This window comes from Scyliorhinus canicula, chromosome 15 (assembly GCF_902713615.1).
Source record: "Scyliorhinus canicula chromosome 15, sScyCan1.1, whole genome shotgun sequence".
NCBI lineage: Eukaryota > Metazoa > Chordata > Chondrichthyes > Carcharhiniformes > Scyliorhinidae > Scyliorhinus > Scyliorhinus canicula.
In genome coordinates, this window is record NC_052160.1 from 36,894,673 (window position 1) to 36,918,448 (window position 23,776).

Here is a 23,776-nt window from a genome sequence, read left to right on the forward strand (position 1 = left end):
CAAAGGGTTCCAAAGGCCACCCTACCAGCAACCTTCTTTCAGGCAGAATGGACCTCCAGTGGAACAGATGAGCTCCCCATCGACACCTTCTCCAAAACCAAAATTTAAAATGTTTGGCCGTAAACTTCCACAGGCAGACAGCACAAAGTCAAATTCTGGAAAATCATTCTTCAAACATTTTAGACAGCCTAATAATGGTGAGCCCCAACATCCTTCTTCACCTCGACCATCAGTAAGGCAGAGAAGTCCCACTGCATCACAGAGACAACCTTCGCCACAGCTATCAATGAGATCAGGGAGAATGCCAATGAGTGGAAGAGGATCTCCAAATCCACCCTCTCCGCAATCTTCGATGAAACAAGCTGGGACACCCATGGGCCCTTTGCGCACACCTTCAGCAAGTCCGCAGATGAAATTACTTGGCCGTATGAATACTGAAGGACAAATTGAAAGGTCTCCTTCACCAAAACCGTTATTTAAACATTTTGGCCACAAGATTGAACAGGCACATGTCCTACAACCATCTCAAAAAGAAATCAGTGAAACTATGGGACATCGAAGTCCACAGACTCAAAGGAGACCATTTAAGATGCAGAATTATCCGACAACTGAAATGCAAACGTCTAATCAACCCCCTGAGTTAGCGTTCCGGAGACCTGTCTCACCAAAGTTCACCGGGGAACATTCAAAGCCAATGGAACAACCTGACGATGAAGAAAGTGCAATGGGAAGATACGCAGTCGTACTACCTCGAGTCCACTCAGTACGTTATCGAGCCTCACCTCCTCCTCGTCGCCATCACTCTAAACACCATTGGTCTCAAAGTGATTCAGGGAGGATGGCTGGCTCTTATTCAACAAGGAAGGGGTTTCAACATCCACCAATGCAAAAGGTTACAAAACTCTCAGTCTACAGGCAAGAGAATACAACTGGCCCTCTGGTGCCAGATCCTGTTCCGAAGGAAATGCATTCGCAAGAATGGGAAGAGGATTACGATAATGGCAAAGGAATGCCTTGGTTTAATAAGGTAAATACTTGCATATTAGTGTACAATTCTTATGTTGTACTGGATGAACCAGAGCATAAATATTAATGCGATGAAGTGCTTCATTTGTTCATGCTCTCAAGTGTAGCATAATTTATTGTTAAACCCACTTGAATAAAATGGTGCTATGAGGCTCACCACATAAAATTAGCATGCTGCTAATTACGAAATTCAGCTGCTGAAATTTATCCTTAGCACCCTAAGGATTAAAGGGCAGCTATACTTGATTGCCAAGGGCACTTGATTTCAGTTTTCACTGAAAGATAGTTGGAATTGCACAGCACTCAGTGCCTTGACCAATACTTATCCTCAGCTACATTACTACAAAACTGATTATCTGATCATTTTCACGTTGTGTTGTGGCCGGTTTAGCTCTGTTGACTGGACAGCTAGTTTGTGATGCAGAGCGCGGCCAAGAGGGTGGGTTCAATTCCTGCACCGGCTGAGGTTATTCATAAAGGCCCGCCTTCTCAACCTTGCCCCTTGCCTGAGGTGTGATCCTGAGGTTAAATCAGCACTAGTCAGCTCTCCTACGGAAAGCAGCCTATGGTCATCTGGGACTATGGTGACTTTACTTTTTACAGTTTGTGGAACCTTGCTGTGCATAAATTGGATGCCACGCTTCCCACATTGCATTGCAAAAAAAATTTGTTTGGGGCATCCTGAATCCATCAAACGCATTGTTGTAGCTATTATTAAGTAACAGGACCCAAGGAATCACAATATGATTAAACAAAGCGGTTTTTGTAAAGGGAAATCATGTTTGACAAATCTATTAGTCGTTGACTATGTAGAGAATCTACAATGTAGTAGATGTAGTATATTTGGATTTTCAATAAGGTGTGACACAAGAGGTTGCTAGATAAGATACGGATCATGGGATTGGGGGTAATATAATGACATGGATGGAGGATTGGTTAACAGACAGGAAACCGAGAATAGGAATGAATGTATCATTTTCAGTGTGGTAGGATGTAACAATGAAGTGCCGTAAGGATCAATGCTTGTGTCTCAGTTGTTTACAATTTCTATCAATGACTCAGATGAGAGGGCCAAGTGGGGTTTCGCAAAGATTACTGACTATTACAAAGCTAGATCGGGAAAGTAAACTGATCACCAGATAAATGATTGAGGTGACGGATTGAGTATATTCTGGGGAAGTGTGAAATTATCCACTTCGCTAGGAAGAAAGAAAAATATCTTTTGAAACAGATGAGAGGATAGTAAATGTTGAGGTTCAGAGGGATTTGGGGATCTTTGTACATAAGTCGCAGAAAGTTAACATGCGGATACAGCCAGCAATTTGGAGGGCAAATGGTATGTTGGCCTTTTACCGCAAAAGAGTTTAAGTGGAAGGTCTGGCTGCAAGTATATAGGGCTTTGGTGAGATCAGATCAAAACTATGTGCAATTTTCGCCTCCTTAACTAAGGAAAGATATTCGAGGGAGAGCAACAAAAATTCACTACATTGATTCCTGGGATGTCAGTGTTGTCCAATGAGGAGAGATTGAGTAGAATAGGTCTATATTCTCTGAGGTTTAGAAGAATGTGGTGATCTCATTGACACTTATAAAATCCTTTGAGAGCCTGACAGGGTAGATACTTAGAGGTTATTTTCCCTGGCTGAATCTAGGATTCATTGTCTTAGAACATTAGGAATCTTTGGAATTCTCTACTCCCTGAGATCTATGGATGCTTCATGATTGAGTATGCTTTTTGTTAGGGGCAACGAAAGGAGTCCATAACGAGTTGTAGAGAAAAACAACTTATTTTTATCTAACACGTTAAGTGTATACACAGGCCCACTAGTTCCCTACTGGGTCTTCTTTAGTCGGTGCCTGACTGGCCAACTCTGTTTATACAATGGCACATTGCCTTTGTTAAGGGTTGCCCGCCACTTTATCGGGGGAGCTCATACTCTGCAAGCTCCATAGGGTAGTGCATCACCCTACCCCATAAGACCCATGCGGGTTATAACAGTACTCCAGGCTGAGATTGAGAGACTTGGGGGAATTTAGGGAATAGGGTCAAAAATCAATCATCATCTGATTTGGGCAGCACAAGTGGATAGCATTGTGGCTTCACAGCGCCAGGGTCCCAGGTTCGATTCCCGGCTGGGTCACTGTCTGTGCGGGGTCTGCACGTTCTCCCCGTGTCTGCGTGGGTTTCCTTCAGGTGCTCCGGTTTCCTCCCACAGTCCAAGGATGTGCAGGTTAGGTGGATTGGCCATGATAAATTGCACTTAGTGTCCAAAAAGATTAGGAGGGGTTATTGGGTTACGGGGATAGGGTGGAAGTGAGGGCTTAAGTGGGTCGGTGCAGAGTTGATCGGCCGAATGGCCTCCTTCTGCACTGTATGTTCTATGTTCTATGATTGAATGTCAGAGCAGTCTTCAGGGTCTGTACAAACTGGCCTCTGCTCCCATTTATTGTGCTCTTCAAGACAAACGTTTGTTTAGTCTCAGCACGCAAAAGCAGCTTAGGTTGAGTGCCTGTTGAAAGGCCGGATAACCTCCTCCTGTACTAAAGTTTCTATGTTACCACTTCTAAGATATCACTGTCGAGGAGCCTGGGAGAGTTCATCTCCAAGTTGGAAGAAGACATGAAACAGAGCCTGGCCTCTCTGCTGCCTTTGCCCTGTTTCTCTCTTGTACTTCAGGCACTGTCCCTGCTGTCCCCATTCCTTTTCAAACTTTTATGTGGACAGGTCACCTCATCCCCCTGTGAGGCAAAACTTTGCGGAAAATGTATCGACAGTTCCAAAAACACGCCAGAGTACTTTCGGACACTGCAGTGAAAATATTTCATTAATTTTACTCACCTACAATCAGCCTTTTAAAATCACTGCAATCTTTCTATCACTTCAGTCGGTTGTGTATCCTGTTATCAGATACCACCATTTCCATACTTTTGAGTGCACACGAGACATGCAGCTGCATGCAACCATATTAATGAAGACAAGTTGTTATTACTGAAGATAGCATCCTACAATTCCTCCTGCCCCAGGAATTTAGGTTCATCTACATAGCGCCTCCCAATGCTCTGTAAAGTAAAGCAATTGGCAACATTAATTTATCGTTTTTTTACTATTAAGCACAGCTTGCTCACACCAATAAAGCAGTTACAGCTTCACTTTAAGCAGACTGTTTCTCTTTCATTTCATGTTGCATCCTCAGTTGTCTAAAGGTTGCTATTAATGGCTCTTCGCACGTTTCAATCTCTAGCAAGCTCACCATAAACCCCAATATGGCAAGTAGCAGAGGCTCCCCAAGAATTACCTTAGCTGGTACGGGGACTGAGCTTGTGCTGTCAGTGCTACTAAACGTACATTTGAACCAACTGAGCTAACCGGCCCCACAGCAGACTATCATTCCCCCTGAAATTGCATCTACGCACACTTTGTACCCATCCAACCCGCCACCCTTTAACGTAATCACTGTACCCCATCTAACTCTCCGAACTTTCACAGACACACTGTACCACATCCAACTCCCACCCTTTCACACAAATACACACCAACACACACTCACTGCACCCATTGAATTCAACTCTCGCACATCCAACTCTCCAGCCTTTCACGAGGCACTTCCCCCTCCCCCTCCTGTCACTTTAAGCTACTATGCTCTATTCGGTTGTGATGTAACCCCCACAGGACCCAGAGGGCTGGGCCGATCAGGCTCCCTGTGAGACTTGTGGAGTACGAACTTCTCCGCTGAGGGGCGGAGCCCCCTTATCAGTGGAGCGGAAATCAGAGTATATAAACCTGGCCCGAGTGTGAGCCAGCACGGTAGTTCCATCCGGAATCTGTGTACATCGTTAATTTGTATCTCTGTAAATTAAACTTTTGTTCCCAACACTCCTGTGTGGCTGCTTCTGTGAGCTCAATGGGTGTCTCCTCTCCCACTCAAGGTGCTAATCCTACTTTTCTGTATCTTCTTCCAAGTTGGAACTTTTGAGCCCAGCTGATCCACTTGCGAACAAGGCAGATTCTCATTTGTCATCCATTATTGAAATATGAAAGATCCTGAGGGGTCTTGACAGGGTGGATGTGGAAAGTACGTTTCCTCTTGTGAGAGAATCTAGAACTAGGGGGGGTCACTATTTAAAAATAAGGGGTGGCCCATTTAAAAGGGAGACGAGGTGAAAATGTTTCACTCGGAGGGTTGTGAGTCTCTGGAACTATCTTCCTGAAAAGGCAGTGGAGGCGGGATGCATATTTGAAGTTACCATCAGATCAGTCATGATCTTATCAAATGGCGGAGTAGGTTTGAGGGGCTGAATGGTCTACTCTTGCTCCTTGTTCATATTTTACACACTGGCATAGTCAACGATTCATTGTTTTCTAATCTGAGATGACTTTTCCTGGCTTCTCCCTTGCTGAGACCAATTCTAGTGCTTCAGTTTCCAATGTCCAGCTTTTACTGCTGACAATGTAAGCAGACCAGAATTATCCTTAATTGCATAGTTGACTTCACAGTGGATATGTACCTGTCAGGATGGTAAATATATTTTTGTGAAACTAGATCGGTATACTTAAAAATACCTCAAGTCAGAAATGCCCCTCAGTGTTTGCCTATACCCAACATCAATGCATCTGCTCTCTTTGCACATTTATGTGTACCAATTTCAGGAAAAAAAGGTTGTAAGTCGGGAAGCAATAAAGAGATCTCATAACTTTATTTCATCAGTAATATATTCCGGAGGACATTCAGAAAATAGAAAGAAAATGCCCAGAATTCGAGAGCTGGAAGGGTTTAATTTAAGGTAGAGGGTCGATGTGGTTTAAGTACAAAACAAATGTTGCATCCACAAGTCCAAAATCGAGAAAGGATTAATTGCTTGTGTTTCTGTGATTTGTTCTTGACTCCAGATGTACTCCCTCAGTGACCAGCCTCCAGTCCACCAACGGAAACACCTGGAAGAAGAGGGAGTGGCAGATATGACCCAGTTGGAGTAAGTTTAGCTGAATCTTGTCTTATCTACACACATGCATTCATAGTGTGTTGGACATTCCCTAGTCTAACTTATCCTTTCCCAGGTCTTCTACACTGTGGAACTCGTAAGTCGCCCCACCCTACAGCATGCACCCTTTTCATAGCTCAGCATAAGACCATAAGACATAGGAGCAGAATTAGGCCACTCGGCCCATCGAGTCTGCTCCGCCATTCAATCATGGCTGTTATATTCTCATTCCCATTCTCCTGCATGTAGCACCCAACACCTTTCTAATTCATTTAGTCTCCTTACCTACTTGCCTCAGCTTCACTGGCAAACCTGCAGGAAAGGTCTAGCGTCTTAATTAAAGGAAACAACTGAGACAATGCTGACAGTCCTGGTTACTTTAGGATCCTGCAGAGGTTAATGAGACCACTCTTCAGTATTGTAGGAATGAGCTTTGAAGTGGGACTTGATTGGCTAAAGCTGTTCCATCTGAAAAGAATCTTAAAAAAGTTAAGACAATCTGCGTAACAGGACAGAGAAAATAATCCTGACAGAATAAATTCAAAAATTTCAGGGCAGCAGGACAGAAGGACACCAGGTTCCGTTGTGAAGGCAAAATTTAGATTGACAACAAAGATAATTGTTATATGGAGGCAACGGCTGGAAGCAGATTCGCAGGAAGGACAATGGAGTGGAGCCAATCAGCTGAGTGCTGAAATGGGGAGACGGTCGCATAGTGCATTGTCACTGGACTAGTAAACCAGAGGCCCAGAGTAATGCTCTGGGGATGCAGGTTCAAATATTGCCATTGCAGATGGTGAAGATGAAATTCAATAAAAATCTGGAATTAGAAGTCTAATGATGACCATGGAACCATTGTCGATTGTAGTAAAAAAAGCCATCTGGTTCACTAATGCCCTTTAGGGAAGGTTGGAAAGAATAACAGGAATGCGGAATATTTGGCTAATGGTAAAATTCTTGGTAGTGTGGATGAGCAGAGGGATCTCGGTGTCCATGTACATAGATCCCTGAAAGTTGCCACCCAGGTTGATAGGGTTGTGAAGAAGGCCTATGGTGTGTTGGCCTTTATTGGTAGAGGGATTGAGTTCCGGAGCCATGAGGTCATGTTGCAGCTGTACAAAACTCTGGTACGGCCACATTTGGAGTATTACATACAGTTCTGGTCGCCTCATTATAGGAAGGACGTGGAAGCTTTGGAACGGGTGCAGAGGAGATTTACCAGGATGTTGCCTGGTACGGAGGGAAAATCTTATGAGGAAAGGCTGATGGACTTGAGGTTGTTTTCGTTAGAGAGAAGAAGGTTAAGAGGTGACTTAATAGAGGCATGCAAAATGATCAGAGGGTTAGATAGGGTGGATAGTGAGAGCCTTCTCCCGCGGATGGAGGTGGCTAGCACGAGGGGACATAGCCTTAAATTGAGGGGTAATAGATATAGGACAGATGTCAGAGGTAGGTTTTTTACGCAGAGTGGTGAGGCCGTGGAATGCCCTACCTGCAACAGTAGTGAACTCGCCAACATTGAGGGCATTTAAAAGTTTATTGGATAAGCATATGGATGAAAATGGCATAGTGTAGGTTAGATGGCCTTTAGTTTTTGACTTCCCATGTCGGTGCAACATCATGGGCCGAAGGGCCTGTACTGCGCTGTATCGTTCTATGTTCTATGTTCTATGAAATCTGCCATTCTTACCTAGTCTGGCCTAAATCTACTCCCGATCCACAGCAATGTGGTTGACTCTAAACTGCCCCCTCAAGGGCAATTAGGGACGGGCAATAAATGCTGTCACACCCTGCGACACCCACGTCCCATGAACAAATTTTTTTTTAAAGTCGGGTTAGTATTTTGTGTTAGGGTTAGTTGAAATGTGTCCGGGTTTTGTATGCAATCCCTTTTTTGTGATTGTTTATTTTTAAGTTTACATGGAAAGTATCGAAGTCAAACCTGTTTTCTGCATTTTGTAGAATAAGTCACAAAATCTCAAAACTAGCAGAGGCGGATGTGCCCAAATCCCTAAGTGGTGAGGGTCACGCTGCAAGTGTATATTCGGAGTGTTTTATCCATTCCATGTGTCACGTCGGTACCTGAAGTGGTATCTGGGGATCTGTGTGAGCAGTCTGTTTCTGAACCTCGGATAATCTGACCTATTGAGGCCAGGCTATGTGCCTACCCACTGGGTTGTTCTGATGGAGTTTTTGTGGTGCTGGTTTTGAGTTAGAAGGGTGCTCAAAAGGCATCTTGACATAAGCATGGATAGGATGGGTGTAGCGGGATAGCCACACAAGGAAGTGCTGAGGGCTTTTGCCAAAGGTTGGTATCATGACCGAAGGGCCTGTTCCTGTGCTGTATTGCTCTTTGTCCTTTGAATATTAGTTGACATGATTTCCAAAGTCCGAGAAGCCAAAATCCAGAAGGTGTTTCCTTTGTGGCGGACTTCAGTCCAGGAGTTTTTAGTTGGAGACAGCATGCAAATCCTTGAAATGAATGACGATACAACACCATGATGTTTCTGTGCTTACACCACTTGGCGGGCACTGATCAGACTTTTAAAATCAAACATACTCCAAGGAGTTGAGGGATGCTGGCCAACTGTTTGCTCAGCCGGTCTGCTGGTGTTCTTTCCAGTTGATTTTAAAACAGTCGCCTAGGGGTTTCTCAGTTCGCAAAGGAATATAGGTGCTGGTTTAGCATGCCGGGCTAAATAGCTGGTTTGTAATGTAGAACAAGGCAGCAGCGCAGGCCCAATTCCCGTACCAGCCTCCCCAAACAGGCGCCGGAATGTGGCGACTAGGGGTTTCCCCACAGTAACTTCATTGAAGCCTACTTGTGACAAGTGACAGCTCAAAAGGGAAAGAGTGTCTCATGCGAAATCAAAGTTCGGAAGTGTATATCCAGCACAAAGCCAGTAGCGCGGTCTGGGATAACGTCAGTGACAAGCAAACCGTTGGGTAGTATGTGTAAAAATGTGTATGCTGTAGTTGCAAGCTGTTGGTCAGTACTGGTGGGGCGAGGAGATGGTGGGGGGTGGGGGTGGGAGTACGTTCACAGAACACTGTTTCAAGTGGCACTATGTACACTACATTGATTCGATTTCCTGGGAGCAGACAGAGCTGCAGGCTGTTATCTACAGAAGCGTTCTTCAGTGATGTCAACAAGGAATGCTGCAGGTTACATGCAAGTAGGAATCAGCGTGAATAATTTTTTTCTCCCAACATGCACATGTCTTTGCACAGTACACGTGAGTTATTGAACAATGTGTGTGCAGGTCTTTACGCATTTGTCACAAGCCTTTAAGAAAAATGTTCTCACATTGTCTTCTTGCACCTTTTAAAGGCCCATGTGATATTTCTGTTTTTTTTAGAGATCTACATGATGGCGCAGTGTTATACAATTTAAAGAAGAGGTTTGAACAGCATATTATATATGTAAGTATTGTAAAATCAGCTGTTCCTACATGTTCAGGGTAAGAGAAGCAAACTTACAATGAGCTGTTGAATTTGGATTGAGGAATTGAACAAACGAATGTGATACAAACTGGGAAAATTAGTTAGGATAATGTAGAGGATAGACCCGGGTATAGGAGCCGGAGAGTAGGGTAGTGAGTTTATCAGGGAATGAACAAAGGAACTGAGCAAAGCATGGCCAAAGAGAGGGGGATGGGCGGTTGTTAGGACCAGATCCTCGTGCAAAGGGGGATGGAAAGAATGCTGGGTAATAGAGGGCCTCAGGGTTGAGGATATATGGCCAGGTCAGGAAGTGTATAGGGATGACCTATGGGAATTTTGCATTCAGTACTGTTGCCTCATTTGGTCATGTTTGTGAACCTTGATGCCACTTGAATGTGTATGTAAGAAAAGTTCTGTTCCCTTTGTTCTCGCTCGCTCTGGAAGATACAGGAGACCAAGGCTGTGTCCTGTCCCTTGATAGAGTGGGTCCTACTTGCAAGTTGATTAAAATAAATAATAATTGTTACCTACAAATCCATCTCGAATTTTATTTAGACCAGACTGACGGGAAAAGAACCTAATTTGTCAGGATCAGGGAATTCTCAGTAACAGGAGTGAATGGCAATAATCCTGATCCCAAAAGAAATGTAAGTGGCAAGGAAGGAAGGGGTGTTTATACAATTTGTCCAGCCGCGTTTTCAGTTCCATATTATTCAACAAGGAAAATATTCTGGATCGAGTTTTAGGAAATTAAGCGAGAGGAGTTGGTAATGCAAGAGTTGGAGAAGCGTCTAGGAAATAGTGATCAAAAACAAAATGGTTGCTCTTTCTCCTTTTCCCATGCTACGTGGGGTCACCACAATGTGCTGATCCATCACTGTCATATCAGTCATCATATTTTGGGATTGGGTGGGTGGTTGCAGTTAGATGATCCTCCTGCCACTCGCCCTCCCTCGTTTTCCAGGCTGGGACCAGCATCGATACGCGCTGGCTTACCAGTGCCAGGGTTCTTTCATGGCCAGCAAGTCCTGGAGTGGGACTTGAACATTGGGCCTTCATGCTCAGTGGCAGGAAAGCTACCCAGTGCGCCACTCCAGCTGCCATGAAACCGTGACCAAAGACAATTCAATTCAATAGAAAAATGATAAATAAACAAAGATTTTTTTTTTTTTAATTCTGAAAAAAAGCCAATCTCAATGTGATAAAAATGGGAACTTTTGGGGTAAACCTGAAGGAAAGTTGGCAGATATGGGAATGCACAGTGCGAAAGGTTGAAATGGAAGATAATTAGAGTGGAAGCTGCACATATCCCGCCAGGTAGTAACAAAAAGTTGGAGTTCTTTGAATGAATGACAAAATTGAAATTCAAACAAGATTTGAAAAAGGAGGCAGACGACAAATCCTGGACCAATAATATAAAATAAGATCAAACAGAATATAATAATTAAGAAGGCAAAGCAAATTAAAATATTTACAAAGGGCACGGGGAGGAGTGAAGAGTGCCTGCTCGGACTGGGAAGGGAAATGGTAAAGCTTTTTATTAACACATGAAAGGAAAAGAATAGTTAAAGAACCAGGGAATTCCAACTGCAGTGAAAAATCTGGATATCTGGAGCATGAAGGAATGTGGAGATGCTTTGCATCAATTATCACAGAGAGGCTGTGGCACTGGCAGTGAAAGGGAACAAGCGGAGGAGATGGAGCGATGAGATATGTGAACGATAGATAAGCAAGCTAGTCAGATTAACATCAACAATGGGTGAGCTTCAAGAGGTCAGATCACACAATAAAAATGAACACACTTCTAGAAAGCTATGAGGTCATCAAGACCAGGCAACATGGATTTGCAAAAGGCAAGTTGCATCTGATGAATCAAATTTTTTTGTTTGAGGAAATAACAATGTGTACCAATTAAAGGAATCATTAGATGCGAATACTGATTCTCAAAATAATTTTAATAAGGTGTAACGTGGAAGGCTCGTTGATAAGATTAAAGAAAATGGTATTAATGGGAATTTGGCACCATATATAGGAAGTTGAGTTTTAAAAAAATCTTTTAAATATAAATTTAGAGTACCTTTTTTTTCTTCAATTAAGGGGCAATTTACCGTGGCCAATCCTCCTACTCTGCACATCTTTGGGTTGTAGGGGTGAAACCCATGCAGACACGGGGAGATTGTGCAAACTCCACACGGACAGTGACCCAGAGCTGGGATCGCACCTAGGTCCTCAGCGCTGTGAAGTAGCAGTACTAACCACTGAGCCACCGTGCTGCACTTTGCGCCTTTTGTTATTGATGGTATCTCTACTGATGTTAATCCAGCTCACTCACGCTGTTACTCAGTAACTCCCTCCCACCAGTGCCCTATTTACAGAATTCAGAGAATCACAGAATAGTTACGGCATAGAAGGAGGTCGTCATAGTGCAGTTATCATAGAATCTACAGAGCAGAAGGAGGCCATTGGGCCCATCGAGTCTGCCCTGGCTCTTGCAAAGAGCACCCTATCCAAGCCCATGCCTCCACCCTATCCCCACACCTCCACCCTATCCCCGTAACCCCACCTAACCTTTTTTAAGGGCAAATTAGCACAGCCAATCCACCTAACCTGCACATCTTTGGACTGTGGGAGGAAACCGGAGCACCCGGAGGAAACCCACGCAGACACGGGGAGAACTTGCAGACTCCGCCCTGACGGTGACCCAAGCCAGGAATCGAACCTGGGACCCTGGAGCTGTGAAGCAACTGTGCTGACCACTGTGATCCATGCTGCCCCGCTTCATTTGTCCAGTGTGTCTGCACTGGGTCTCTAGTTCCACCTTCCCTAACGTCTCCCCTTAACCCTGCACATTTGTCCGGTGCAGATAGCAGTCAATTCCTTTTTGAATGCTTCAATTGAACCTGCCTCAACAATACTGTCAGGCAGTGCATTCCAGACCCTAACCACTCACTGTGTGAAAAAAAAAATCTTCCTCTTACTTATGCTTCTTTTACTAATTCTCAATCATTTCACAAGGGAAACAGTTTCTCCCTATCTACTCTGTCCAGACCCCTCATGATTTTGAATACTTCTATCAGATTTACTGACAGTTTCTCCACTGATGTCAATCACCTCTTTTTAGGCGCTGATTTCCTTGATCCTGAAGCGGGACAAGGACCCTCTGCAGTGTGGGTCGTATAGGCCGATCTCGCTGCTAAATGTAGACGCCAAGCTGCTGGCAAAGATCTTAGCCACAAGAATAGAGGATTGTGTGCCGGGGGTCATTCACGAGGACCAGACGGGGTTTGTGAAGGGAAGGCAGTTGAATACTAATGTACGAAGGCTCCTCAACGTCATTATGATGCCGGCTGTGGAAGGGGAGGCGGAGATAGTGGTGGCATTAGATGCGGAGAAGGCCTTTGATAGGGTTGAGTGGGGGTATCTGTGGAAGGTGTTGGAACGGTTTGGGTTTGGGGAGGGGTTTCTCCGTTGGGTGAGGTTGCTCTATGCGGCCCCGATGGCGAGTGTAGCCATGAATAGGAGGAGGTCGGAGTACTTTCGGCTGTACCGGGGACGAGACAGGGGTGTCCCCTGTCCCCCTTGCTCTTCGCGTTGGCAATTGAGCCCCTGGCCATGGCGTTGAGGGAGTCAGGGAACTGGAGGGGCCTGGTGCGGGGTGGGGAGGAGCATCGAGTGTCGCTTTATGCGGACGACCTGTTGCTGTATGTGGCGGACCCGGTTGGGGGGGGGGGGGGGGTGCCAGAGGTGATGAGGATTCTCAGCGAATTTGGGGGCTTCTCTGGGTATAAGTTGAACCTGGGCAAGAGCGAGTTGTTCGTGGTGCACCCGGGGGATCAGGAGGAGGGGATTGGTAAGCTCCCACTGAAGCAGGCAGGGTACCTAGGAGTCCAGGTGGCTGGGAGCTGGGGGGCCCTGCACAAGCTCAACCTCACAAGGTTGGTGGAGCAGATGGAGGAGGAGTTCAAAAGGTGGGATATGTTACCGCTGTCACTGGCGGGGAGGGTGCAGTCCGTTAAGATGACGGTGCTCCCGAGGTTTTTGTTCCTGTTCCAGTGCCTTCCAATCCTTATCCTGAAGGCCTTTTTTAGGAGAGTTAACAGGAGTATTACGGGATTTGTGTGGGCGCATCGGACTCCGAGGGTGCGAAGGGTGTTCTTGGAATGGGGCAGGGATGGGGGGGGGGGGGGCTGGCACTGCCCAACCTCTGTGAGTACTATTGGGCTGCCAATGCAGCGATGGTGCGTAAGTGGGTAATGGACGAGGAAGGGGCAGCATGGAAGAGGATGGAGGTGGCGTCCTGTGTGGGCACGAGTCTGGAGGCGCTGGTAATGGCGCCGTTGCCGCTCCCTCCAACGAGGTATACCACGAGCCCGGTGGTGGCAGCTACCCTCAAAATTTGGGGGCAATGGAGACGGCATAGGGGAGAAGTGGGGGGCTCGATGGAGGCCCCGATACAGGGGAACCATCGGTTTGTTCCAGGGAGCATTGATGACGGATTTCTGGGGTGGCACAGGGTAGGGGTTAGGAGGTTGAGGGACCTGTTTGTGGAGGTGAGGTTCGCGAGCTTGGGGGAGTTAGAGGGGAAGTTTGGGTATCCCCCGGGGAACATGTTTTGGTACATGCAGGTTAGGGCGTTTGCCAGGCGGCAGGTGGAGGGGTTCCCCTTGTTGCCCCCACGTGGGGTACGGGACAGGGTGCTCTCAGGTGTGTGGGTTGGAGGAGGGAGGGTTTCGGACATATACCGGGTAATGCAGGAGGTAGACGAGGCCTCGGTGGAGGAACTAAAGGGTAAATGGGAAGAGGAGCTGGGTGAGGAGATTGAGGAGGGGACGTGGGCGGATGCCCTGGTGAGAGTGAATTCCTCCTCTTCCTGTGCGAGGCTTAGCCTCATACAGTTCAAGGTGTTGCCTTGGGCCCACATGACTGGGACGAGGATGAGTAGGTTTTTTGGGGGCGAAGACAGGTGTGCTAGGTGCTCGGGGAGCCCAGCGAACCACGCCTATATGTTTTGGGCGTGCCCAGCGTTGGGGGAGTTTTGGAAGGTGGTAGCAAGGACGGTGTCGAGGGTGGTAGGATCCAGGGTCATGCCAGGCTGGGGACTCGCAATTTTTGGGGTTGCAGTGGAGCTGGGAGTGCAGGAGGCGAAAGAGGCCAGTGTTCTGGCCTTTGCGTCCCCAGTAGCCCGGCGGAGGATCTTGCTTCATTGGAAGGATGCGAGGCCCCCAAGCGTGGAGGCCTGGATCAATGATATGGCGGGGTTCATTAAATTGGAGAAGGTGAAATTTGCCCTGAGGGGATCAGTACAAGGGTTCTTTAGGCGGTGGCAGCCTTTCCTGGACTTCCTGGCAGAACTGTAGGGAAATAGCCCGGCAGCAGCAGCAACCCGGGGGGGGGGGGGGGGGGGGGGGGTTTGGTTCGGTGGGAGGGAGAATTGGGTACATGGGTTTGTTGAATGTGGCGTGTGTTATCTCTTTCCTTTTTGTTGTTTGCTTTTTTAAAAATTTTGTTTTTGTAGTTGCTTTTGTAGTTGGGTGGTTGTTGTTCTTGGGTTTTTAACCATGGTTGTTTTGTTAATATTGTTTTGTTGTTTATATTTTGTGAAAATCTTAATAAAAATTATTTTTTTTAAAAAACCCACCTCTTATTAAACAAATTTGTTTCTTTCCTCCAGACTTACATTGGCAGCATCCTCTTATCTGTGAATCCATATAAAATGTACAACATTTATGGAACTGACGCGGTGTTGAAATATAAAGGGAAATCATTTACAGAAAACCCACCGTAAGTGCCCAGCTATAACTTCACTGGGAACGAGGAACTATGAGAGACAGTGTCTTCAGCAAATAATCTCAGTGGGAGCGACAATTCAGGAGTTTACGGCCACTGGAGTAGGTAGGGCTAGAAGTAGCCAGGCTCTCTGCTAACTGCAAACTTGTCATCAATGCTAACGAGCATGAACATTTAGAACAGAATCCAGTTTGGTCACCTTGAACCTCCATGAATGACTGGCCTGCTAATATCTTGAACAATGGCTGCCTGTTGAGCTACTGCCAACATAATAATAATAATCTTTATTGTCAGAAGTTGGCTTACATTAAAACTGCAAGGGCAGCACGGTGGCACAGTGGGTTGGCACTGCTGCCTCACGGCGCCGAGGTCCCAGGTTCGATCCCAGCTCTGGGTCACTGTCCAGGTGGAGTTTGCACAGTCTCCCCGTGTTTGCATGGGTTTCGCCCACACAACCCAAAGATGTGCAGGCTGGGTGGATTGGCCACGCTAAATTGCCCCTTAATTGGAAAAAATGAATGGGGATCTCTAAATTATTTTTTTTAAAAACATTGTTTTGAGGTTTCTGTGAAAAGCCCCGAGTCACTATATACCAACGCCTGTTCGGGTGCACAGAGGGAGAAATCAGCACGTCTAACAGCACGTCTTTCGGGACTTGTTGGAGGAAACCGGAGCACCCGGAGGAAACCCATGCAAACACAGGGAGAACGTGCAGACTCCGCACAGACAGCGACCTAGCCAGGAATCGAACCTGGGATCCAGGTGCTGTGAAGCCAGACTGCTAACCATTGTGCTACCATGCTGCCCGGTCTGGATCTCCCAAAGCCCAGGAAAGGAGGAGAATGAAATAAGTTTAAATGAGCAACGAGACCGGCTGTAGTAGGATTGGCATCCTGTGACTTAGATTACACTGAGATTCCGGACCGGAAGGTGTGGGGCGCAATATTGAAAAAGACAAAATAAATGCTCTTGTGTTGAAATACTAGAATGTTTAGTAATTACCAGATTTGTGTTTCTTTGTTGCAGACATCTCTTTGCTATTGCTAATGTGGCCTACTCAAAGATGGTTGATGCCAAACACAATCAGTGCATTATAATCAGGTAAAGAATTTTCTCTAATCGTATTCAGTTCTTGGTTTTATTTTGAGGCACTCAGAGATGCACTGGGTGCAAATAAGGACCTTTGATTCTCCCAATCTCCAAAGCATCTACTCAGATATCAGTGGTAATTTCACACTTTCAAGAGTCAGGAAACACAATAATTTATTTATTTGTGTATTTATTTATTTTATTCATTCCTGGCATGTGGCAGGACCAGCATTTTTTTGCCCATCAAAAATTGCCCTTGGGCAGGTGGTAGTGAGCCACCTTTTTGAAATATACAGTTCACCTGATGCAGGTACACCTCCAACACTATTAGGACGAGAGCTCCAGGATTTTGACCCAGTGATAGTGAAGGAATGGCGATATCGTTCTAAGTCAGGGTCGTGTGTACCTTAGAGAGGAACTCGCATGTGGTGGTGTTTCCGTGCATCTCTTATTCTTGTTCTGTCAGTAAACATCCTGCGTGGAATTCTCTGATAATGGGGCTATGTCCCCACTCCCGCGAGAAAACGGGCGCGAATCACTCTAGACTTACCTGGAGAAAGTCCAGAGTGATTCTCCGTTTTGCAGGGGGCTTGCAGGGTCCCGGGGTAGTCCTCACAGCTCCGGCTACCAATACGGGGTCCTGCACTTCCGGCCGGAGGTCCATGCACGCGTGTGGTGGCGGCGGCCCCGCCCAACATGGCGGTCCCACACAGCGGGCCGGCCCTGACAATATAGCACCCCCCCCCCAGATCGTGCCCGCCCACCAATCGGTGGCCCCTGATTGCGAGCCTGGCCGTCCTAGAGGCCACACCCGGTGACGGATCCCCCGCCCCCCCACCAGGGCCGCAGACTGAGTCCGCAGCCGCTACTCCGAGTGCCCGCCGGGTGGAACCGTGAGTGAACCACGGCGGCGGGAACTCGGCCAGTTGTTGCCGGAGAATCGCCGCGGGGGCCTCTTTGACTGGCCCCCGACTGGTGCCGCGTCGACCTCGCGCCCGCGATTGGCAGCGATTCTCCGGTTCCCGAAGAATTGCAGAAGCGGTGTTGCACCTGATCGAGGGTCTGGCGCCCCATTCTCCACCTCCACGCTGAGCGCCATTGTGGAGCAGAGGCTCTGAGAATCCCGGCTCCTATTTTTGACCTCTGGTTTTCATTCATTGATAGAGCAGCTGAGGATGGCTGGACCTCGGACACTACACTGAGGAACGAGTGTAGTGATGTCCTGGGGTTGAGATGACTGCCCTCCAACAACCACAACCATCTTCGTTTGTGCTAGGTCTGACTCCAACCCTCAGGGGAAGAAGATCTTTTCCCCTAATTCCCTTGACTTCAGTTTTTCCTTGTTACCACACTCAGCCAAATGCTGTCTTGATGTCAAGAGCAGCAACTCACACTTTACCTCGAATTCAGCTCTTTTGCTCCATGCTGGAATGTAGAATGAAGCTGAGTGGTCCTAGCAGTACCACACTGAGCTTCAATCAGCAGGTTACTGGTAAGTAAATGTCACTTCATAGCTATGTCAGTGATACTTTCATCCCTTCTGATGATTGGAAGTAGACTGATGGGGGTGATAGTTGCCCAGATTGGATTTGTCTTGCTTCTTGTGGACAGGACATACCATGGAAATTTTCCATATTGATGGGTTTTGTTACGATCCCAGTTGATGTTATAACTGGAAAGGAAGAGGGCGGCACGGTGGAGCAGTGGTTAGCACTGCTGCCTCACGGCGCTGAGGACCCGGGTTCGATCACAGCCCCGGGTCACTGTCCGTGTGGAGTTTGCACATTCTCCCCGTGTCTGCGTGGGTTTCACTCCCCACAAGCCAAAGATGTGCAGGTTAGGTGGATTGGCCACGCTAAATTGCCCCTTAATTAGAAAAAAAAAATGGATCCTCTAAAGTTTTTAAAAATAACATGACAGGAAGATCCCAGAATGGAACACTGGCTCTATAGACTCTATTTGTTGTTTTTATAACACATGGAGGAACAGTCACACGATGGCTAATTTGTTTTAACGACAAGGAAAAAACATTTATTGAACGTGAAAAAATTGGATTTTAATACGATACGCCTTTACTCCGCCCTCAGTTTAACACTTATACACTGGTTTCAGGATTAACACGGATTACAAAGCACATCTTAATCTACAATGGTCTAATTAAGATAAAGTCCCTTTTAAGCACGCAAGGTGACTGGCAAATACAATGTCCACTCAGACTACGCTGAGGGACTCTGCCGTCGCAGCTCTCTCACACTCCTCAACCAGCTCTACAGCAGACACCGCAACCTGGAAACCAAGATAGAGTCCATATTCTCAATTTGCACTCAGGACGCAGCAGACCAGCTGCGGAACACTGCCAAACAGATGAGACAACGATATACATCACCTATATGCACACCAAGAACAGGAAGCTTGAGATGTTCGGCATCACCACCAGCACCAACCAAGCCTCTCCCGGTACCACAGTAGAAAACAACACACGGAAATCTATTGTCAAATTGTCGGAGTACTCCCTTCAGCCAGACGAATTCCTCAGCAGAGGGCTCAATTTCTGCACCACCACCAAAATGGCCCTCATCAGTCTCGCGGCAGACACAGAGGAATTCATCAGGCGAATGAGGCTCCGGGAGTTCTTCCACAGACCCCAAGAGGCCGATAGCGAACCCAATGAGACGACCAATGAACCAGAACTGCAGACCTAGAGATCTGCGGTGCAGCAACCGAAGAGGAAAGAGTCGAATTGGACCCCTCCGGAAGGCCGCTGTCCAAGATTCGACATGTATGCTCAAGCCGACAGGAGTCGCATCAATGCCAGATTCATCGGTCACATTCACAAGACAGCCCCAAATGTCACCCAAGCACAACGCAACGCCATCTGCGCTTTCAAGACCAACCGCCATCAAACCAGCAGACAAAGGAGGGGCCACCATCATACTGAACAGAACGGACTACTGCAAAGAAGTGTACCGACAACTCAACAACCAGGAACGCTACAGACAGTTACCCGCAGATCAGGCCAAGGAACACACCCACCAACTCAACAGACTGATAAAGAACTTGGATCCAGACCTTCAGAGCACCCTACGTGCTCTCATCACACGTACGCCCCGCATTGGAGATCTCTACTGCCTCCCGAAAATACACAAGGCCAACACACCAGGCCGTCCTATTGTATCAGGCAATGGGACCCTGTGTTAGAACCTCTCTGGCTACATCGAGGGCATCTTGAAACCCATCGTACAAGGAACGCCCAGACTACGCAGAAGCTGCGACAACGAATGAACGGACATCGTGCGACAATCGCCAGGCAGGATGTTCCCTTCCAGTTGGGGAACACTTCAGCAGTTAAGGGCATTCAGCCTCTGATCTCCGGGTAAGCGTTCTCCAAGCCAGCCTTCAGGACGCGCGACAACGCAGAATCGCCGAGCAGAAACTTATAGCCAAGTTCCGTACACATGAGTACGCCCTCAACCGGGACCTTGGATTCATGTCGCATTACATTCATCCCCCACCATCTGGCCTTGGCTTGCAAAATCCTACCAACTGTCCTGGCTTGAGACAATTCACATCTCTTTAACCTGTGATTATCCCTCTCTCCAGTTGCTCCTTTTGGACTTGTAAAGACTTAATTACCTGCAAAGACTCGCATTCAAAGTATCGCCTTGCATCTGGTGACTTTGTCTGTATAAATGTTTCTGGAACCTACCTTTTCATTCACCTGAGGAAGGAGCAGTGCTCTGAAAGCTAGTGATTCGAAACAAACCTGTTGGACTTTAACCTGGTGTTGTAAGACTTCTTACTGATTTCTAATGTTTACCAAAACAAATATAAATCCCTTAAAGCTACCTTTATTTTCCTAACAGTAGATGCCAGTGTTGTAGTCATACTAGCATAGCTTGGCTAATGGCTAGTTCTGGAGAACAACTCTTCAATACTACAGCCTGGGAGTTATCAGGACCCAAACTCTTTCCTGTATTCAATGCCTCCAGCCATTTCTTGATCGTGTGGAGTGAACTTAATTGGCTGAAGACTGGCACCTGTGATAGTGGGAAACTCAAAAGGAGGCCGAGATGGTTCATCCGCTTGACGCTCCTGGCTGATGATGGTTTGCAAGTGGAATCAGAATGTTCAATTCACCTAACAGTACGTCTTTTGGGACTTGTGTGAGGGAACCAGAGCCCCGGAGGAAACCACACAGACACAGGGAAAACGTGCAGACGCCGTACAGACAGTGACCCAAACCTGAGACCCTGGCGCTGTGAAGCAACAGTGCTATCCACTGTGCTACCGTGCTGTAGGAGCAGGTCAGAGGCTTGGAATTCTAGGGGAGTAACTCACCTCCACAAAGCCGGTCCACAATCGATAAGTCAGGAGTGTGATATAACACTCCCCACTTGCCTGGTTGAGTACAGCTCCAACAACACTCAAGAAGCTTGACACTGTCCAGGACAATGCGGTCTGCTTGATTGGCGCCCCATCCATTATCTTAAATATTCACTCCCTCCATCACCCATGCACAGTGGCAACAATGTGCGCCATCTACAAAATGCACTGCAACAACTCACCAAGGCTCTTTTGACAGAATCTTCCAAAACCCAGCCTTCACCACTGAGTATGACGAGAGCTGCATGAGAACACCACCACCTGGAAGTTCCTCTTTAAGTCACTAACCATCTTGACTAGGAATTATATCACTGTTCCTTCACTATCGCTGGTCAAAATCCTGGAACTACCCAACAACACAATGGGTGTACCTACACCACATGGACTGCAGTGGTTCAAGCAGGCAGCTCAATACCACCTGCTCAAGGGCAATTTGGGATGGGTAATAAATGCCACAAACAAATACATTTTTAAAACATATAACATGTCCAGGGAACTTTAGACCAGTCAGCTCAATGTAGATTTGTTTAATCGGAAAGATGATGGGGCGCTAACTAAAGGAGAAAGTAGAAAAATATCTAGAAAACAAAAATGTAAAATAATAAATATATAATCAACCGTGAGCATGGGTTTTATGAGGGAAATTCTTGCTTGACCAAACTCATTACATACTTTGAAGAAGTAGCAGAGAGTAGACAAGAGTCATACAGTGAGGATTGCAACAAATTGTAAAACGTTAGCTTGTACAATAGGCATATAATTAGAAAATGAATTTCAGCACAGTTAAGTGTGAGGTATTATACTTGGTAAGGAAAACAAGGAGATCACATACGACTTGGAAAATAAGAATCCGAATGGGAATGGGGTAGAAGAACAAAGGGATCTCAGCGTACAAACACACAAATGGGCAGCACGGTAGCTTAGTGGTTAGCATAAATGCTTCACAGCTCCAGGGTCGATTCCCGGCTGGGTCACTATCTGTGTGGAGTCTGCACGTCCTCCCCGTGTGTGCGTGGGTTTCCTCCGGGTGCTCCAGTTTCCTCCCACAGTCCAAAGATGTGCGGGTTAGGTGGATTGGCCATGCTAAATTGCCCGTAGTGTCCTAAAAAGTAAGGTTAAGGGGGGTGTTGTTGGGTTACGGGTATAGTGTGGATACGTGGGTTTGAGTAGGGTGATCATTGCTCGGCACAACATCGAGGGCCGAAGGGCCTGTTCTGTGCTGTACTGTTCTATGTTCTATGTTCTAAATCATGAAAAGTAGAGTCATGGGTTAATAATGTCCCAGGAAAAGCAAACACATCACTCCCGGTTGTTCCTGGAGTATGGAATAGAAAAATAAAGAAGTTCTGCTCAACCTGTATCGATTTTTGGTTTACTGTTCATGGAGTCATGCGTACAGTTCTGGTTGCCAGATTATTAGAAGGATACAAAGCATTGGAGATGGTGCAAAGAAAGATGTACATGGATGTAACCAGAATTATGAGTTGATGCCTGTTAGACTGCTCGTGGGCTGTATATTCCATGTAATTCTACATCATTCTTTAATTTTCCTTGAACATTGTGGTGATTGTCCAATCAAGGGACAAATGACCACAAATACCATTACTTATTAGCTATAAAAATATTGTAGATAAGTAAAACAGGCAGTTTGACAAATAGTCAAGAATCACCCAATTGGTTAAGGAACAGTCTGTTTGCTTCCAATTGGTAGGAAAGGTTTTTAGACCAAGTGCGTGGAGGTTTTGGGTAATTAATGGCAACGTTAGGGGCAGCACGGTGGCGCAGTGCGTTAGCCCTGTCACCTCACGGCGTCGAGGTCCCAGGTTCGATCCCAGCTCTGGGTCACTGTCCGTGTGGATTTTGCACATTCTCCCCGTGTTTGCATGGGTTTCGCCCCCACAACCCAAAGATGTGCAGGCTAGGTGGATTGGCCACGCTAAATTGCCCCTTCATTGGAAAAAATGAATTGGGTACTCTAAATTTTATTTTAAAAAACAGCAAAGTTATGAAGAATCCTCCAGGGGTATCTCCAACCAGAGTTGGCAAACCGTTTTGTGGTGTGTTAGCACACAACTGTGTTTTTCTCCTTTTCCTCTCCTGAGTACATCTGGTATTGTCTTTTCCCCAACTTCTCCAGTAACGAAAGAAGTCATAATTGCATCTTTCAATATCCCATCCCTTCGATCATTACAACTTGTATTAATGTTGCTCCCAAGTAACTTGTCTCAGATTGTGTCGGTTTCCTGGATTTGGCCTGTCACTGTCTGTGCAAGTTAGCATTTTAACTGCTACTGCAGACACCATATCCACCCCTAGCAAGGCAGAAGGATCGTACACTCACTGTGTTTCTTTTTATTTATCAAGTGGTGAAAGTGGATCAGGCAAGACTGAAGCCACCAAACTGATTCTCCGATATCTAGCTGCCGTGCACCACAAACGCAAAGACAATGTGATACAACAGGTAATTTGCAGCAGCATTTGATTAGATATATTGATAGTTAACATTCCAAACAAACTATTTTCTAAATATTAAATATCAGGTTAAACTTCCTTGTCATCAGTTATAATAATAATCTTTTTTAGTGTCACAAGTGGGCTTACATTAACACAGGAATGAAATTACTGTGAAAATCCCCTAGTCGCCACACTACAGCGCCTGTTCAGGTACAGAGGGAGAATTCACTATGTCCAATTCACCTAACAAGCACGTCTTTCAGGACTTGTGGGAGGGAACCGGAGCACCCGGAGGAAACCCAAGCAGACACAGGGAGAACGTGCAGACTCCGCAGTGACCCATGGCGAGAATTAACCCCGTGTCCCTGGCACTGTGAAGCAACAGTGCTAACCATTGTGCTAACGTGCAGTTATCTTTCCAAGTAGTCATTCTTCACATGTGAACCTGGCTTTAATGCATCTTAAAGTCCCTATTATACAGGAGATGCTGCCCTAGGTTAGTGGCTGTGGAGTTGCAACACTCAAGACTTTGCTCATAGATGCATTTCCCACAGGGATCACTAATTATCAGGAGTAGGTACATCTTACTGGAGGTTGGGTCACAAAAGGGCCT

General features: G+C 46.4%; 1 protein-coding gene and 1 long non-coding RNA gene across 2 annotated transcripts in view; one reads left to right on the forward strand and one right to left on the reverse strand.

Moving 5' to 3' along the window:
• Positions 1-955: 955 nt before the first annotated feature.
• The window catches only part of myo15aa (myosin XVAa), a 205,720-nt gene continuing 182,899 nt past the window's right edge, over positions 956-23,776 (forward strand). The window contains 6 exon segments of the mRNA XM_038821008.1: positions 956-1,027; positions 5,915-5,997; positions 9,366-9,429; positions 15,122-15,231; positions 16,264-16,338; positions 23,074-23,170. Coding sequence (XP_038676936.1) covers positions 965-1,027; positions 5,915-5,997; positions 9,366-9,429; positions 15,122-15,231; positions 16,264-16,338; positions 23,074-23,170 — 492 coding nt within the window. The 5' untranslated portion in view covers positions 956-964.
• Positions 5,738-23,776, reverse strand: part of LOC119979036 — a 47,224-nt gene continuing 29,185 nt past the window's right edge. The window contains exon 3 of the long non-coding RNA XR_005463624.1: positions 5,738-5,959. This is a non-coding gene — a long non-coding RNA (uncharacterized LOC119979036). The remainder of the gene's footprint in view (positions 5,960-23,776) is intronic.